This window comes from Capra hircus, chromosome 1 (genome assembly GCF_001704415.2).
Source record: "Capra hircus breed San Clemente chromosome 1, ASM170441v1, whole genome shotgun sequence".
Lineage (NCBI taxonomy): Eukaryota > Metazoa > Chordata > Mammalia > Artiodactyla > Bovidae > Capra > Capra hircus.
In genome coordinates this window covers 83903189-83921823 of record NC_030808.1, presented here as the reverse complement: position 1 = coordinate 83921823, position 18635 = coordinate 83903189, and the positions used below count along the sequence as shown (strand labels likewise).

Sequence of the window (18635 nt, the reverse complement as noted above, 5' to 3'; positions counted from 1 at the left end):
TCGGCAGCTAACAGTAAGCAACTAAGTTCCCACAGAAAGTGTTTCCCCTCTAACCTGTTCAATTCAGCACTGCAAAACAGCGTATCTTGTCTATTCCTCCGGAAACACTGGTCTATACCCGAAGAGGCACAGCGGAGTTGCATCCCCTTTCAAAATTACTTAAGTGATCAAGATTCCCCTAGCCCCAGCTCGCTCGTTTACTAACGAGAGCTGCGATGTGTTGAGACACTTTGGACAATTTAATTGAACCGAAACTGGAGACCTCTGGGGATGAACTTTCAGTCACTACACTCCTGATGGTACGTGTGCGTGTTGGGCGGCTGAAGAAACCAAAGGAAGTACAGAGCCAGAAGCAGACCTGCAACAGGAGGTAGAAACAGAGGAGTCTGCCAAAAGCTGCGGCCTCGGTATACAAGACACAGCCGTTTAACTATCCAACCCGCTAAATGAAGGGAGCGGGGCGCAGACGCGGCGATCGACAGCCCGCCCCCCTCCACGCGCGCGGCCTTCCCACCCACACTGCTGAGCCCCGGCCCTTGGTCCGCGCAGCCTCTTTCGTCACGTCCGGGGGCGGGCCGTGGCGCCGCGGCCCGCCCAGGTGGGGCCGGGAGCAGGGGGCCGGGGGCGGAGTTGTGGCGGTACTGCGGGCGACAACGGTCAGTAATGAAGGCGGCTGCGGCGCGGCAGCAGACTCAGCTGCGCCGGGTGGGGGCGGCGCCGAGACCGCGCCAGTAGGACCTCGGAGCCGGCGCGGGAGATGGGGCCCCAGCGCGGGGAGTGAGGCGGCCGCGGCGAGCGGAACTTCAGCCGGAGGGGCTCTCCCGCTTTCCCCTCTGGCTCGTCAGCCTCCACCTGGAGCCCCTCGACCCCCGCGGCTCGCGGGACGGGAACGGCGACAGAAGGGGCATGTGGCGCTGGGTCCGGCAGCAGCTGGTAGGTACCTCCGCCTCTCACCTCTCGGACGCTCGCTCTCGCGCGGCTTCTCGGGCCCGGGTGGCGGGGAAGGGCCGTCGGCGCAGAGCCGCGAGGCCGGGGCGCGAGCTCCGGGCTAGGCCGCATTGGAGGCGGGTCCCGGAGCCGGCAGTGCCCCGCGCAGCCCCTCACACGTCTCACCGCCGAGCCCGGGGCCCCGTGGCCGGCGGCGGGAGGCTGCCGCTTCCTGGTCGCGCTTCTCGGTTACTCCCTCCTCCTCGCCGCCCCGAGACCAAAAGTGGATGCGGAGCGGGGTCGGCGTCTCGGCTGAGGGACTCGGGCGGGGGGAACGGAAAGAGAGTAGGTGTCGGGGAGAGAAAAGAGGAAAGAGGCTCGTGTTTCCTGCCTTTAACAGTTTGGGACTGGTTTGAGTGAAGGGGACGGCGAGGATCTGTCTCCAGCCCCCTCTCCTCGCTGTTTTCAAGGTTGCGTGGATTATCAGGGAGAAGGGTAACTTGTCTAGTCTGACTCCTCTCAAAGAAATTTTACTCGAGGCCTGGGTGAGAAAGAATATTCTAAAACCCCGTCTAGTTGCGAAGCTAAGTGAGATAGTTATGAAGGACGGTTTTCTTCCTGCCTTGTCCTCACCCCACCCCAGGTGAAACTTTTGGAATGGGAACCTTACTTTTTTCCGTTCTCGAGGCAGTGTGAACGAGACCGATTTGGAACCAATGGTTAACTTTTCAGTTTTACTGGAACATCTGGAGAAAAAAAAGAATTTTAGAAAAGTGTGATTTAGGGCATATAGAAAGCGCCACCTTTCTCCGAATTAATTCACAGAGAAAACTTGCTTGCTGGCAACTACAGACCCCAAAATACAACGCTAAGGCAACGTTGACAATTAGGAGTGAAATTGCTCCAGGCTGAAGAAGTCTACCCTGCCTCCATGTCTGTTCCTGGTTGCTGGTTAATTTCTAAATCGCGTTAGTAATTAAATGCTGCTACAATTCGGTGTTTTCATTTACTAATTTAAAAGACAGTGAAGCAGAAACGGTTTTTGTGGGACTATAAAGATTTTTTGGGACTAAAAACATGGATACCTCCTTTTCCCTACTCTAGAAGAGCATTTTTATGTTTAAGAAGTATGCTGTTTTAGAGCCAGCCTTCTGTTAATTCATTTGGCAGTGGGCATCATTCTCAAAAAAATACCTTATAAATAAAACTAGAACTGCCTGTCACTCCCTCAAGCACATGTTAGCTCTCTATTTTTAGGTAATTGTGAATTCAGATATCCCAGATATACTCCTTATTAGACAACCAAGCTAATGATGTCATTATAATACCAAATTGTTGTAATAGTTTGGCTTTATTGCAATAAGCCACAGCTGGGTAACTTGACTCTAGAAGTTAATTATTTCAGGTCTGACTTCATGCTTTTGATTTACCCATCTTCATGTATAGAAATCTTGTTTACCTGATGGTGTTTTTGTGTGCTAGTGGTGTTTTCTAGTTTTTCCTGGTAGATTAAGACACCACTTCTCAATGTTAGGTATTTTTTGTTAACCTGGATAAAATCCTGATTGTATTCATCTTCAGAATAGGCAGTCTGTTAATTTTTTTAAAAATGGCTTCAGCCAAACACAGCTAACAGGAGGGGCAAAAAGTCTTGTGTGGTTAATTTACAAGAAATGCCTTATGGGGTGATTAACAAGTTAAACAAGTTGCTGTGCATAAAAAATGCTATCTCTGATATTAGTCACTCACTTCACTGGTTTTACTTTTAAGTTATCAGATCTTCCAAGTATGTAATCAGACCTGTGCCTATGTAGGACTTTGTCTCTTTGATTAAGTTTGTACAGTGACTTAAATTACATGTAAAGGGTAGTGAATACGCAGAGTAATAAGTATATTTTACTATCCCAGTAATAAACTGCCTTTCTAGTTACTGCACCAGAAATTATTCAGTTCATAGGCTAGTTTAAAGTATACTTCGATTTGCTCAATGGGTTGAGTCTTTCAGCAATAGACTCGGTAGACGGGCACAGCAGCCTGCTCCAGTACTCTTGCCTGGATAATCCAATGGACAGAGGAACCTGTCCGGCTGCAGTCCATCCCGTCGCAAGAGTAGGACATACACAGAAAGTTCAGATAAATAGGACAGCTTTGGGAGAGGTTAATAAGCAGATCACAAAGACAGGATTTTTGAAATTAAAAACACACTTTATTTATTGTATGAATCCTGATTTCCGGCCTCTTAAATTGTCATGCCAAAAAAAAACGTTTATTGTCATTTTGTTACAGAAACAACTTATATGTTCTATTAATTCCTTGTTAAATTAAACACAGTTTGACTGCTTATTTCCACAAACTATTTTCACTTCTTGACACAATGAGAAAAATAGAGGTTGTCAGAAAGTTGATGTTTTTCTTTGGGAAAGTAAACTGAAAAGATTGAACTATCCTTTCCTTTTTCTTTTTCTTTGTTTTTGAGCTCACAATCCTAGTTATTTTACACTAAGAAAATTTTCTTGTGATGTCTTTCTGGTACAGTGAGTATTATTCTAGCATCACACGTGCTAACTCATTAGAGATGACAGCACCTTGATTATGATGAATGCCATTAACTCATTGTAGTCTCATAGTTAGATTTTTATGGTGGCCATTAACCACAATGGCTATTAAAATTTTAATTAATTAAGTTAAAATTCCACACGGCTACTATATTGGACAGTTCAGAATAGAACATACTCATTATCACAGCGCTACATTAGATTTAAATGAACATACTCATTGTACAGCGCTACATTAGATTTAAATGAAAGTCTTTGTCAATTCATATTTTAATTGACATGTAATATTTCTTTACAGTACAATGTAATGCTGTATTTTTAAAGCACTTACTGTGTGCATACATAATAAGCTAAATACTGGGGACACAGATGTCAGTCAGTGAGGGCCTTATATATCTCTGTATTTCATGTCCCACACAGGACTTGATATAAGAGTAGACACTGGGTACATGTTTTTTGAATAAACGAATAGGTAGGTGGTCAGATAAAGAATTAATCCATATTATTGCTTCTGTGTTTTGAGATAAAGTGACAAAATTAAAGATTGACCAGTCCAAAGAAAAGCTGGAAAATCACTGTAATTTTTTAAAATACAACTTAATGTTGTCGTACTAGGATACAATTTCTTAAATTGTTCTATAAATGTAGTCCCTTCAGGTTTAAATCTGCAGTGGCAGGAGGAGGCTAGTAAGATTGTCTTCTGATTCACTGAGAAAAATGGTAAGGTGTTAGCCTAAACTCAGCCTATTACCAAACTTGTTTAATCCTCTGTTCTTCTCTTTATACTTATCACAAAGAAAGGTATGACAGTCCTCTTTTCCAGACTAACCAGTCCATTTGTGTTCTTTCATCCTGCGCTCCACATCAATTATCTGTAGTCTGTTTACTCTTACTTTTTCTTTAAGCTGTGAATACATTCATGCCTCCCTCTACTAATTTACTTTGCCCTGTACCTGTGTCAAAATGTTTTCAGTTTTCTAAAAAATAGGTCTTTCCTATATAACTATGTTGTCCAGTACTCTTTGAAATTTGGCTAGTTCCGACTAAAATATGCTCAGGTATAAAATACACATAGGATTTTAAAAACAGTGTAAGAAAAAAGCATGTAAAATATCTCAACTTTTTATATTGGTTACATGTTGAATAATATTTTGGATTTATTGGTAAAGTAAAATTTTGCAGTTTGTTTTGTCTGTTCCTTTTTACTTTTTAAAAAATGGTTACTGGAAATTTAAAAACTACATAAATGTAATGCCGTATAACATTAAAAGTGAGCTCATTTTTCCTTACAGCACGTTATGTAAGCCTAGACAGTCTTAAACAGTAGACTAGACTGTAAATATCTTGGGATGGGCTGTATTTTATCTTTAGAGCCCTTTCACTCAATACAGCAGCTGGCCCATTGGAGGTAACCACCCACCAAATGTTGGTTGACTATCAGTTTGGAAGTATCTGTGTTCTTTGCCTTTCTCTCAAGGAATGAATGAGGAGTAGGCCAAGGAAGCAAGGCCTATGGTGGTATTATTTTGGTGTGGCTAAGTAAATTTTAACCTCAAAAGTTAAATGTTTGGGGGCTTTTCTGGTGGTCCAGCGGGAGAAGGCAATGGCACCCCACTCCAGTACTCTTGCCTGGAAAATCCCATGGACGGAGGAGCCTGGTGGGCTGCAGTCCATGGGGTCGCTAAGAGTCAGACACGACAGAGCAACTTCACTTTCATGCATTGGAGAAGGAAATGGCAACCCACTCCAGTGTTCTTGCCTGGAGAATCCCAGGGACGGGGGAGCCTGGTGGGCTGCTGTCTATGGGGTCGCACAGAGTCGGACACGACTGAAGCAACTTAGCAGCAGCAGCAGCAGCAGCTGCTGGTCCAGTGGTTAAGACTGCATCCTTCCACTGCAGGGGCTGCAGTTCAGTCCCTGGTCTGGGAAGTTCTGCATGCTGCAAAGTGCAGTCAAAAAAATATTAATGTTTAAGATCCTAAATCTTAGAATATTTGTTTATTTTATCTCTGTGTTCAGACATATATCCTTATATACTAAAATTTTCATTTGGTTAACGAGGTCAAGCATTAATGAAGTAAAGTAAAAGTCGCTCAGTTGTGTCTGACTCTTTGCAACCCTGTGGGTCCATGGAATATACAGTCCATGGAATTCTCCAGGCCAGAGTACTGGAGTGGATAGTCTTTCCCTTCTCCAGGGTATCTTCCCAACCCGGGGATCAAACCAGGGTCTCCCACATTGCAGGACGATCCTTTATCAGCTGAGCTATCAGGGAAGCCTCCTCAAGCATTAGTGGAAGCCCAATTATGCTAGCTGTACTCAAGTAGGGACCTTGCCCAAATGCTCCAAAGAACCTTGTGATTGCCACTATCATCATTAACTATCCCCTTTATCCCTACAGTCTGTTTTCAACATAGCAGCCAGAATGATCTTATTAAAACACAGGTTAGGTCATGTAATTCCTGTGTTTAAAACCTTCTACGAACTTGCCTTCTTGCTCAGAATAACAGCCAAAGTTTCTGCTAGATCTGTATCCAAGTCCCTGCCTAGACCACTTCTCATCTCCCATCATTCTTCACCCACTTTGCTTTGTCCACATACACTTTGGTGTTCATCAGAAGCGCAGGACGGATTTCATTCAGTCTTTTAAGATTGTTGCCCTGGCTGTCACCTCTGGCTAGAATGTACTTCCCCCCAGTTAATTTGTTGGCACCTTCATTCCCTTCAAGTCTTTGTTTAGATGTTGTCATTGAGGCCTTTTCAGTATTAAATTGTAAATTGCCACCTCCACACTTCCCTAGCCTCCTTCCCTGCCTTTTTTTTTTTTTTTTTTTTTTGGTTTCTCTTAGCACTTATCACTATTTAACATATTTTGTACTTTACTTGTCTCATTTATATCATGAAGGGAAGGATTTTTGCCTGTTTTGTTTTAGTTCTCCGTATAACAAAAACTGTTTCTCAACTCTGCATCCATACTTTTAGGTAACACTATTTCTTTCTCATTTATTCATTCACTCAAATATTTTCTGAACATGTACTCTGTGATAGCATATTGCCAGTCTCTGGATACCAAAATGAAGCAACCCCTGCCCTATCCATTCTTCTAGGATTAATGGATATTTGAATTTCTGTCCGTTTTTTCCTGTTTAAAAAAATGTTGCAATGGCCATTCTTGCTTGTGTGTTTTTTTAAATTGGCATACCTAGAAGTGGAATTGCTGGGCCATGGGGTGTGCACTTTATGACTGTTACTAAATATTGCTAAATTATTTTCCAAAACCATGTTCCCCTTTCCCTACATCTTGGTCAACACTTTGTACTGTCAGACTTGAAAAAACTTTATCAATCTGGTAAGTGTGAAAGGTATCTCATTTTGCTTAATTCGCATTTTCCTGATTGCTAGTGAGATTAAGATGTCCTGTATTTCTTTTCTCTTTTAAAAAATTTATTTATTTTTGGCTGTTCTGGGTCTTTGTTACTGCGTGGGCTTTTTCTCTAGTTGAGCCAAGCTAGGGGAGCTACTGTACGTTGTAATGGCCTCTCTTGTGGAGCACAGGCTCTAGGGCGCAGGTTTCAGAGGCTGCAGCATGTGGGCTCAGTAATTTCAGCTCCTGGGCTCTAGAGCGCAGGCTTAATAGTTACGGCACGCTGGTTTAGTTGCTCCGCTCCGTGTCGGATCTGCCCAGACCAGGGGCTGAACCGTGTCTCCTGCACTGGCAGGCAGGTTCTTGACCACTAAACCACCAAGGAAGCCCCCTTTATTTCATTCATGTAAATAAATTACCCATTTTTCTGTTGAGTGGTTTGTTTTCTCCTTATTAATTTCCTTTGTAGTCTGGATGCCAAGTCTTTGTTGTGTATGTTGTGAATATCTTCCAGCCTTCACTTTGTATTTAACTTAATGATGTCTTTTTTGATATTTTAAATTTATTTGTAGGTAAACTTATTATTAGGTGAATGATTTCTACTTTTTATTACTTGTTTAGGAATTCCTTCCTAGGGTCATAAAGCTATCTTTCTGGCATTTTCTTAGAGTTGTCTAAAAATCTAGTTTTACAACGTTCAGGTCTTGAATATGCCTGGGATTTATTTTTGTATATGGAATAAAGTAGAGAATTTATTTTCTCCCATATAGAAAGTTATTTGTCCCAATACTGTTTATTGAATGGGCCATCTTTTCCCTACTAATGTCTGTTGTTTGCCTTCTCTGTCATATTCCAGTATTCTCTTTGTGTTGTGTTCTCTTTTTAGGTTCTCTATTTTGTTTCACTCATCTGTTGATCTGGTGGTGCATGAATAGTATAATACATTGTCTTAACGTAGTGTTTTATGATATCTGACCAGGCAAAATCCCCAATCCTTTTTTCGCCCCTAGAATTGCTTTGGCTCTCTACTCTTCCATATGCTGTTTTTATTTGTGTTATCAGTTTGTCTAATTCTGTGGAAAATCTTTCTAGGATTTTGATTGGCTTTGCATTGAATTTGTTAAGTTCTATTAATATTTTTCCATTTGATCATGTAGAAGCTATAGATTGTATTTTTATCCTTTTATTATCTCTCTCTACTTACAAATAATATAGGGATTTACAAGATTTTGACTTGTGTTCCCTCTTACCTTCCACATTGCTATTACTTAATAGTTTAACTGTTGTTTTTTCTTTTACCAGCTTTATTAAGAGATAACCACGTATAATTTTCTCATTAAAGTGCACAGTTCAGGTTTTCAGTATATGCATAGAGTTATGCAGCCCCACCACACTCTGATTTTAGAACATTTTTATACTCCCTAAAGAGATTCCCTATCCACTCTCTTCCTCCATTCCCACCCCCCTACCCCGCAAGCCACTAGCCCCCAGCTGTGATCAACCGCTAATCTACTTTCTGTCTCTAGATTAGCCACTTCTAGACATTTTGTGTCAATGGCATCATACAGTACGTGGTATTTTGTGATGGTCTTTTCACCTAGCATAATGTGTTCAAGTTCATCTGTGTTGTAGCATATATCCATACTTTATTTCTTTTTATTGCTAAAATTCCACTGTATAGATATACCAGAGACTGTATTCATTCATCAATTAACGGACATTTAGTTTGTTTCTGCCTTTTGGCTGTTAGAAGTAATGCCTCCTTTTCCATTCATGTGCAAGTTTTTTGTGGATGTATATTTTCATTTCTGTTGGGTAAATATGTAAGGAGTGGAATTACTGGAATTACTGGGTAACTCTGTTTTTAACTTTGTGAGGAATTGCCAAACTTTTCCAAAGTGATTGCACTGTTTTACATTCCTACCAGGCATGTATAGTATAAGGGTTCCAATGTCTTTATATCATTGCCAATACTTGTTTTTGTCTTTGATTCTAGCTGTGGTCATGAATGTAAGTGTAACTCATGGTTTTGATTTATATTTGCCTAATGACTTCAAACATCTTTTCATGTCTCTATTAACTGATTTGCGTGTATTTTGTGAGGCTTTTCTTGATGAAATGCTTATTCAGATCTTTTAACACATTTTAAAGTTTTCTTTTAGTTATAAGAGTTATATACATAAGACCCTTACCAGAGATGTGATTCACAAATACTTTCTTCCATAATGTTTGTGGAAACTCAAAACATTTAAACTCAAAACATTGCTTAGCTTTTTACCTGTTACTCATTTTGATTTACTACAGTGATTTTTTTTTTTTATTCACCATTATTTGTTTTAAATTTTTTTTGCTTGCGCATTGTCTGTGCTGGGTCTTCTAGTTGTGGCGAGCAGGGGCCGCTGGCTAGATGCGGTGCGCAGGCTTCTGTTGTGGCGGCTTCTCGCTGTGGAGAGCAGGCTTCCGTAGCTGTGGCTCCCCAGCTCTGGAGCACAGGCTCAGTAGTTGTGGCACACTGGTTTGCTTAGTTGCTCTGTGGCACGTGGTGGGATCATCCCAGACCAGGGGTCACACCCAAGTCTCCTGCATTGGCAGGTGGATTCTTTACCACTGAGCTACCAGGGAAGCCCACCGTTATTTCTTGAATACCACCTCTTCCCTGTGTATTTACTTTTACTCTTGCTGACATACATTCTTTAGTTATTTTTAAGGAAGGCTTCATGTGTGATAAACTCCCTTAGTTTTTATGGCTTAAAATGTCTTAATTCCAAATTATTATTGAATACTAATTTAGGTAGATTCAGAATTCTAGATTAACAGTTACTTTCACACAACATATTGTTATTATTGTTATTTTTGGCCACACTGTACGGCATGCAGAACCTCCTCAACCAGGGAGCGAACCCATCACTCAGCATGTTGAAGATACCACTTATTCCTTTTCTTTCAGACATTGATTGGTGGTGTAAAATACGCTTTCAATGTAATAGTCATTACTTTGCTGATAATCTCTGTAGCATTGTTTTTAAGATTGTCTCATTGTCCTCTGTTTTGCAGTTTTACTATGCTGTACTCAAATTGTGTCATGATTTTTGTTTCTCCTGCTCTACTCTTTTGTGTGCTTGCAATTTGAAAGCTGTCATTTCTACAGTTCAGAAAATTTTACAGCTTTTTTTCCCCTTTAAATGTTGCTTCTCCGACTTCAGTTTTCTCATTCTCTAACTCTTGCTTGATCTTTATCTATACTCTGTGGCTCTTAGCTTTTTATTCATATTTCTCATGTTTTCTCTCCATGCTGCTTTCAGTGTGAATGGGCTAGGCCTCTGGCCTCCCGCCTGGCCTGCCTCACTTCGCTCCCCGCACCTCCCCCTTCCCCTCAACTGTCTTCCCACCCCAAGCCTCAGCAGCATCTCCTAGGAGGAAGGGAGAATGCAGGGCCAGGCAGGAAAAGCCATGGGCTGCACTCCAGTCTAGAGTTCATCCTTGTCTTCTGAATTTTTAATTTAAATTACTCCCCCCCCCACCCCGCCCCTGCCCCAAATTTATTATAGGACCTCTCTCATTTCCATTTGTTCTTGATGTACATTTGTCTGATTTGTCTTGTAATATTTTGTTCTTTAAAAAAAAAGTATTATTCTGTTACCTCTTTGGAGATTTTATACATATTTAAAACTACACAGCTGTTTATAGCCTCCTTTCAGTTGAACCTAATTCTTGGACCCAGGTACAAAAGGGGATTGAACTTCAGACTGCCTATTTCCAGAGCCAGAGTACCAAAGGATCAGCCCCTGATTACAGAAAAGATTACCTTATTTTAAGCCTAGCTAAGTCGTCTTAAAGAAAAAAAAAATTTTTTTTTTAAATCTATCTTGTGAAGTAGAAGGAAGAGTTCAACGTATGTACTTTTCCAAGGTTACTAACTAATTAGTGCTAGAGGCAGGACATAACCCAGAGTTTTTGCCGGGTATGTACGAGTGTGGAAGAGAATTAGCAGGAGCTCTAGTTTGTAGTCACCAGTTTGCTCCTGTGTACATGGGCTAGGTTTTCCCTATATATCTCTTTCCGATTCCTGCCATTTTTAAATGTAAGCAAGAGTGAGGCAAGAGGAGAGAATGAGTTGAGGAGAGAAATTTATACAGGTAGCAGTGGTACTCTGGAGATGAAGGAGACAGGTCTGAGAGGAAAAGGAGAGAAGCGATCAAGAGTTGCTGTAGTTAGCCAGTGTGGCCATTTTCAAGTTGACATAGTGTTCTAGGTATTAGAAGAAGTTAGGCCTTGCTTGTACCCTAATGCACATCTCCTCTTGAATGCTATCTAATATCAATACAATACATTTTAATTTATTTTGAACATTGTGGCAAATTTTTTAGAAAGGTTTTCAGTTTTAAATGTCTTTCTTCATCTTATACTTTAGGAACCACAGAATTGTTTTGATATTTGAGAACCTCATGATGTTGAAATAGAAATTGGAAATGCTGAAAAGAGATAGGATAGTTGTCCTTTTTTTATTAGTAACTTTTATTACATTTGTAATGAAATTATGCCATAGTTTATTTTTATATATTTAAAGTTATTTAACTATTTAGAAGAATGTGTTTGATAATTTTCTGTAAGAAAAAAAGCAAGTCATCTAGTGACTTACTGCTATTTCAGTCAAAATTGTACTCATTTTATTTTCATTTCACTTTTTGTGCTTATTAAAGGCTTTTAAAAAAAAATAATGTTTTATTCGGGGCAAGGGTCCTGACTTCTCATTTTGGTATTTTCACAATACCAAGCATATTACCTAGCACATAGTCAATGCTTATAGTGTTTATAATGAATTTTTAAAATTAAATTATAGGGTCACTTAACAAATGAAATACTAAGTTGCTTGATATTTCAGAATGGTCAAATCAGTCAGTCAGTTCAGTCGCTCAGTTGTGTCTGCCTCTTTGTGACCCCATGGACTGCAGCACACCAGGCCTCCCTGTCTATCACCAATTCCTGGAGTTTACTCAAACTCATGTCCATTGAGTCGATGATGCCATCCAACCATCTCATCCTGCCGTCCCCTTCTCCCGCCTTCAGTCTTTCCCAGCATCAGGGTCTTTTCAAGTGAGTCAGTTCTTCGTATCCGGTGGCCAAAGTATCGGAGTTTCAGCTTCAGTTTCAGTCCTTCCAATGAATATTCAGGACTGATTTCCTTTAGGATGGACTGATTGGATCTCCTTGCAATCCAAGGGACTCTCAAGAGTCTTCTCCAACACCACAGTTCAAAAGCATCAATTCTTTGGCACTCAGGTTTCTTTATAGTCCAAATCTCACCTCCATACATGACTACTGGAACCATAAGCGCTGTCTAGGTTGGTCCTAACTTTTCTTCCAGGGAACAAGCGACTTTAATTTCACGGCTGCAGTCACCCTCTGCAGTAATTTTGGAGACCCCAAAAATAGTCTGTCACAGTTTCACCAGTTCCCCATCTATTTGCCATGAAGTGATGGGACTGGATGCTATGACCTTAGTTTTCTGAATGTTGAGTTTTAAGCCAACTTTTTCATTCTCTTTCACTTTCATCAAGAGGCTGTTTAGTTCTTCTTCACTTTCTGCCATAAGGGTGGTGTTATCTGCATATCTGAGGTTATTGATACTTCACCCGGCAGTCTTGATTCCAGCTTATGCTTCCTCCAGCCCAGCATTTCTCATGATGTTCTCTGCATATAAGTTGAATAAGCAGGATGACAATATACAGCCTTGACATACTCCTTTTCATATCTGGAACCAGTCTGTTGTTCTGCGTCCAGTTCTAACTGTTGCTTCTTGACTCGTGTACAGATTTCTCAAGAGGCACGTCAGGTTGTCTGGTATTCCGATCTCTTTCAGAATTTTCCACGGTTTGTTGTGATCCACACAGTCAAAGGCTTTGGCATAGTTAGTAAATCAGAAGTAGATGGTTTTCTGGAACTCTCTTGCTTTTTCGATGATCCAACAGATGTTGGCAATTTAATCTCTGGTTCCTCTGCCTTTTCTAAAACCAGCTTGAACATCTGGAAGTTCACAGTTCATGTACTATTGAAGCCTGGCTTGGAGAATTTTGAGCATCACTTTGCTAGCATGTGAGATGAGTGCAGTTGTGTGGTAGTTTGAGCATTCTTTGGCTTTGCCTCTCTCTGGGATTGGAATGAAAACTGACCTTTTCCAGTCCTGCGGCAACTGCTGAGTTTTCCAAATTTGCTGCCATATTGAGTGTAGCATTTTCATAGCATTATCTTTTAGGATTTTATAATAGCTCAATTGAAATTTCATCACCTCCACTAGCTTTGTTCATAGTGATGCTTCCTAAGGCCCACTTGACTTCACACTCCAGGATGTCTGTCTCTAGGTGAGTGATCACACCGTTGTGATTATCTGGGTCATGAAGATCTTTTTTGTATAGTTCTTGCTGTGTGTATTCCTGACACCTCTTAATATTTTCTGCTTCTGTTAGGTCCATACCATTTCTATCCTTTATTGTGCCCATCTTTGCATGAAATGGTCCCTTGGTATCTCTGATTTTCTTGAAGAGATCTCTAGTTTTCCTCTGTTTCTTTGCATTGATCACTGAGGAAGGCTTTCTTCTCTCTCCCTGCTGTTCTTTGGAACTCTGCATTCAAATGGGTATATCTTTCCTTTTCTCTTTTGACTTTCGCTTCTCTTCTTTTGACAGCTATTTGTAAGCCCTTCTCAGACAACAGTTTTCCCTTTTTGCATTTGTTTTTCTTGGGGGTGGTCTTGATCACTGCCTCCTGTACAATGTCGTGAACCTCCATCCATAGTTCTTCAGGCACGCTATCAGATCTAATCCCTTGACTACTTATCACTTCCACTGTAATTGTAAGGGATTTGATTTAGGTCATATCTGAATGGTCTGGTGGTTTTCCCTACTTTCTTAAATTTAAGTCTGAATTTGGCAATTTGGCAACTGAGTGCAGTGCCTAGCATAGTATCAAGCATTTTTCCTCAATAGATACTTGGGTACTTACTGGTCTCGTAAGATTTTTTGCAGTGAGTGTAATTGAACATTAAAGCTTGAATTGTATACAGTCAGTTCAAGTCTTAATCGTATTTTACCTAGGAAATTGTTTCTTTACTATTGCATCTCCTGAGCAACAAAAGGAATATAAGTATCCTTCCTTATCTTACTTCTCCACTGTGCTCTTTATTAGTTCAGAAAACTCGAACAAAGATTGAGGGTGAACTTGAATTTTTACATGAAACGGAAACTTCTCTAATTTTGGGTTTTTCTATTGAAATTTAAATATTGTAGAGGAACTGGCCTCTAAAGTTAGATTTACAGGAGACTTTGTGGATCCACCTCCTATGCAGCATTAAATGGAGGCAGTACTTACCTACCAGCGTTTGATCAACTATTTTTCCAGCATATATTTGTAGAATTAAAAACAAAACAGCTTAGGAATTTATTATGAGACAGTGAAAGTCAAGTCTTAAGTAATTAGAGATACTGTCATCAATCTTCATATAATGCCTTAGACCCTGAGTTCCCTCAGAATGTTTCCTGTAGATAAAGTTTGCAGTGATCTGGGGCAAAATGAGAAATTCCAGGTCAGTGTATCATGCACATGTCTGTCTGTCTGTGCGTCTTTGCTGTAACTTATATATGTCCTTGTTTTTGAGGACTGTGCTTTTAACTTCTTAAAAAAATAGCTTTTTATTTTAAAATAGTTTTAGATTTTCAGAAAGTTTACAAAAATAATAGAGAATTCCTATACATTTTTCTCACCCAGTTTCTCTTATTGTTAACATCTTAACATCCTATGCTATATTTATTATGCTAATAAACCAGTATTAATACATTGCTATTAATTAAACCCCATACTTTATTGCTAATTTTTATTCATGGCGAAATAATCACCACAGGAAGTCTAGTTAGCATCCATCACCACACAAGAGTTACAGAATTTTTCCTTATGATAACTTTTAAAATCTACACTCTTAGCAACTTTTGCGGCTACAATGCAACATTATTAACTATAGTTCCATGCTGCACATTACATCCTGTAACTGATTTTATAACTAGAAGTTTGTACCTTTTACTTCCTTCACCCATTTTACCCACTCCCCAAGCCCCATCCTGGCAACTGCGAGTCTGTTTTCTGTTATTTCTGTATTTATGAGCTTGGGCTCTTTTGTTTTTGGTTTTACATTCTATATATAAGTGAGATCATACAATATTTTGTCTTTTCTGACTGACTTTTTTCACTGAGCATAATGCCCTTAAAACCCATCTGTGGATTTAAAAAGATTTCGTTCTTTTTAACAGATGCCATTCTCTTTAATATTGTTATTGTTTAGAATTTTATGGTTGTCTTTGTAGATTGGTACGTATTTTAAGAAATTAAATTTTGAAGGTACTTTGTAAAGGATATGTTTTCTGCATCAAGGATTCTTGTCTGTGGCCTCAGAATTGTAAACCCACTGCTTCTGATGTGCTGAGGAGGACCCAGGAAGCCATATCTTCATTGCTATTGTTTATCATTGTGAGTAGAGAAAGAGGAGCCTTAAAAATGTTTGAGAAATCTTAGTAGAAATTTGTTCATTCATCTATCTCCAATTTGGACACTACAGTTAGATTTACTAGTTTCACTTGTTATCCAGCCAGTGTTCAATTGTAGGTATAGATAAAGGTAGATCAAGAAAATTAATTTAGGATTCTTGGTTACAGAAACCTTAAATTCTTTCTTAGTGAAATCTGTAATTTTAGAGTTTGATGTAAGCTAAAACTACTTCACAGATTTATTTTTATCACAACTGTCTCTGTGATTCTATACACAGAAGTCACCAGTTTAGCAAGTAAGAGACTGTCACAGTTAAATTATGGCCAAATAGAAAACTTCTAATCCAGAAAAACTATGGTAAAGTCCCAAATGGGTGAAATTGATACATTTTTAATTGTAGTAAATATACTGAAAATAAAATTTGCCATTTTATCCATTTTAAAATGTACAGTTCTGTGGCATTAAGTACAGTGACATTGTTATGCAGCCATCGCCACTGTCTATCTCCTGAACTGTTTCATCTTTGCAGACTGAAACTTTATACCCATTAAACACTAATGTCCTTTTACTCTCCCCTCTGCACCTTGAATAAATGCCTGACAAAGTATGACTTTGTCAACTCTTATTCCTTATGTAAGAGGAATCATACAATTTTTTTCCTTTTGTCACAGGCTTAATTTCACTTAGCATAATGTCTTCAAGCTTCTTCCACATGTTATAGCATGTGTCAAAATCTCCTTCCTTTTTAAGGTTGAATAATATCCCATTGTACATAACCACATTTTGTTTATTCATTCTTATGTCAGTGGGCACTTGGTTGTGTCCACCTTTTGGCTGTTGTGAATAATGTTGCCATTAACATGAGTTTACAAATATCCATTTGAGTTTTTACACAGAAGCAGAATTGATGGATCATGTGCATATTCTGTGTTCACTTTTCTGAGGAGTTGCCATGTTATTGCCGCAGGGGCTGCTACAGGTGTATGTTGGTGTGGGGAATTAGGGTTGGGGAGTAACAGAAGAGATAAGCTTCCTGTAAGAGATGAACTTCTTATAGTAAAGTATTTGCAGATGATTTAAGAATTTTAGAGAAGCTCAGTTCAGTCAGTCAGTCATGTCCGATTCTTTGCGACCCCATGGTCGCATGCCAGCCTTCCCTGTCCATCACTAACTCCCAGAGCTTACTCAAACTCATGTCCATTGTGTCAGTGATGCCAAAGGTTACTCTATATTTTGAATCCTGTAGCTGGAAAGCTAGTTCCAATCTACCTCTGCAGTAGGAGCAGTTCTTGGAAGCCCAGACTGGTCTGATAGATGGCAGACTACCTTAAATCCTAAAATGAAAATTATGTAACATGATTCAAAAAGTTGAAATTAAATTATTGTGTTTACATCATAGACATTTAAAGTTATTTCCTCTCGCCTTGCTTTGGGCTGTTAACAGTGTAAAATTATAATACCTTCATATAGATATATTTTGGGCTTCCCAGGTGGCTCAGTGGTAAAGAATCCGACTGCCAATGCAGGAGACACAGATTCGATCCCTGAGTTAGAAAGATCCCCTGGAGAAGAAAATGGCAACACACTTCAGTATTCTTGCCCGGGAAATCCCATGAACAGAGAAACCTGGTTGGCTGCAGTCCATGGATTCGGAAGAGTTGGATACTACTGAGCAACTGAGCACAACACAACATAGATGTTTTTTATTTAAAGTCCATATCCAGGAAACAGTAATTCACTATTAATTTTGTAGATTTGGTAAAATACATTAAATCATTCTTCCCCAGAAGCATCGTTACATTGGAACATGTAGGCAACAGAAATCACTTTCTGTCATACAAGTGTGTGACTGAAATAAAGCTTTTGATCATTTCTTTTAATAACAGTGCCATTGAAGTTTTGATTCTGAAGCTTCTTTTTATGTTATTTTTCATGGTTTTTTTATTTGCTTTGTAGCTTTTTCTTTGTGTTTTGGAGGAGATAGATCACATATAAGAATGATTACATATATAGATTTGATCACTAAGCTCTAAAAATGTTCTCTTAGTTTTATTAAGGAAGTGTGACATTTAATTACAGGACTATAGTTTTAGTTTTTTCTTAGCTCTTATTTGTAATGCTTGTATTTTTTATAAAATTTTTGAGATTTTTAAGAATAGTACAGAGGTTGGTAAATTTGGTATGAAAATATGTTATGATTCATTTCCAAGTACTTCTTTTTGCCAAAGACCAGCTTCTAAAAATTATAAGCTGTTTTCTGGTTTGGTTTTTCTAGACTTCATGAGTTTTCTGTTACAAAAGAAATCTCTTTCAAATCAATCCCATGTGTTTTCCGTTTTTTCCTTGAATGCCATTGTGGGGCTTTTTTTTCCCATCTTAAATATTCATCCACTTAAAAAAAAAAAACTTGTGGTTTTTACATATGCTCACAAATCCAGACAAAAAGAGGTTTTTAATTTCATACTTTCTTAGAATATGTGAGTTTTAATTTTTAAATAAAAAAAATGTGTGTGCTTCCAAAATCCTATACAGTTGACTCTTGAACAACATGGGTTTGAACTATGCACGTCCCCTTATATGTGGATTTTTCAACAGTAAATAGTATATGAAAATATGTTATGATTCATTTCCAAGTACTTCTTTTTGCCAAAGACCAGCTTCTAAAAATTATAAGCTGTTTTCTGGTTTGGTTTTTCTAGACTTCATGAGTTTTCTGTTACAAAAGAAATCTCTTTCAAATCAATCCCATGTGTTTTCCGTTTTTTCCTTGAATGCCATTGTGGGGCTTTTTTTTCCCATCTTAAATATTCATCCACTTAAAAAAAAAAAACTTGTGGTTTTTACATATGCTCACAAATCCAGACAAAAAGAGGTTTTTAATTTCATACTTTCTTAGAATATGTGAGTTTTAATTTTTAAATAAAAAAAATGTGTGTGCTTCCAAAATCCTATACAGTTGACTCTTGAACAACATGGGTTTGAACTATGCACGTCCCCTTATATGTGGATTTTTCAACAGTAAATAGTACAGTACTGTAGGGCTGATTCCGAGCATGCAGAAGGCCAATTCTGAAGTTATACTCAGAGTTTTGACTGCATGGAGGGTCAGCTCCCCTAACTGCTGAGTTGTTCAAGAGTCAACTGGTACTCTGCAGGTGCAAAAATCAGGATGGCTAGAATAGCATTACTGTATCTCAGTTCCTTTACTCAGGACAAGATGAAGTCAGAGAAGAAAGGAGCAAGCCATCCAAGATTCA

The 18635-nt window shown here is 39.2% G+C and overlaps 1 protein-coding gene across 2 annotated transcripts in view; it reads left to right on the top strand.

Annotated features, from left to right (window-relative positions):
* ATP11B (ATPase phospholipid transporting 11B (putative)) overlaps window positions 613-18635 on the top strand; it is a 112073-nt gene continuing 94050 nt past the window's right edge. Inside the window, exon 1 of one of the 2 annotated variants that reach the window (XM_018047495.1) lies at window positions 613-933. In XM_018047495.1, the coding sequence (XP_017902984.1) occupies window positions 907-933 (27 nt within the window). In that variant the 5' untranslated portion in view covers window positions 613-906. The remainder of the gene's footprint in view (window positions 934-18635) is intronic. The other variant, XM_018047490.1, reaches the window with a different exon arrangement.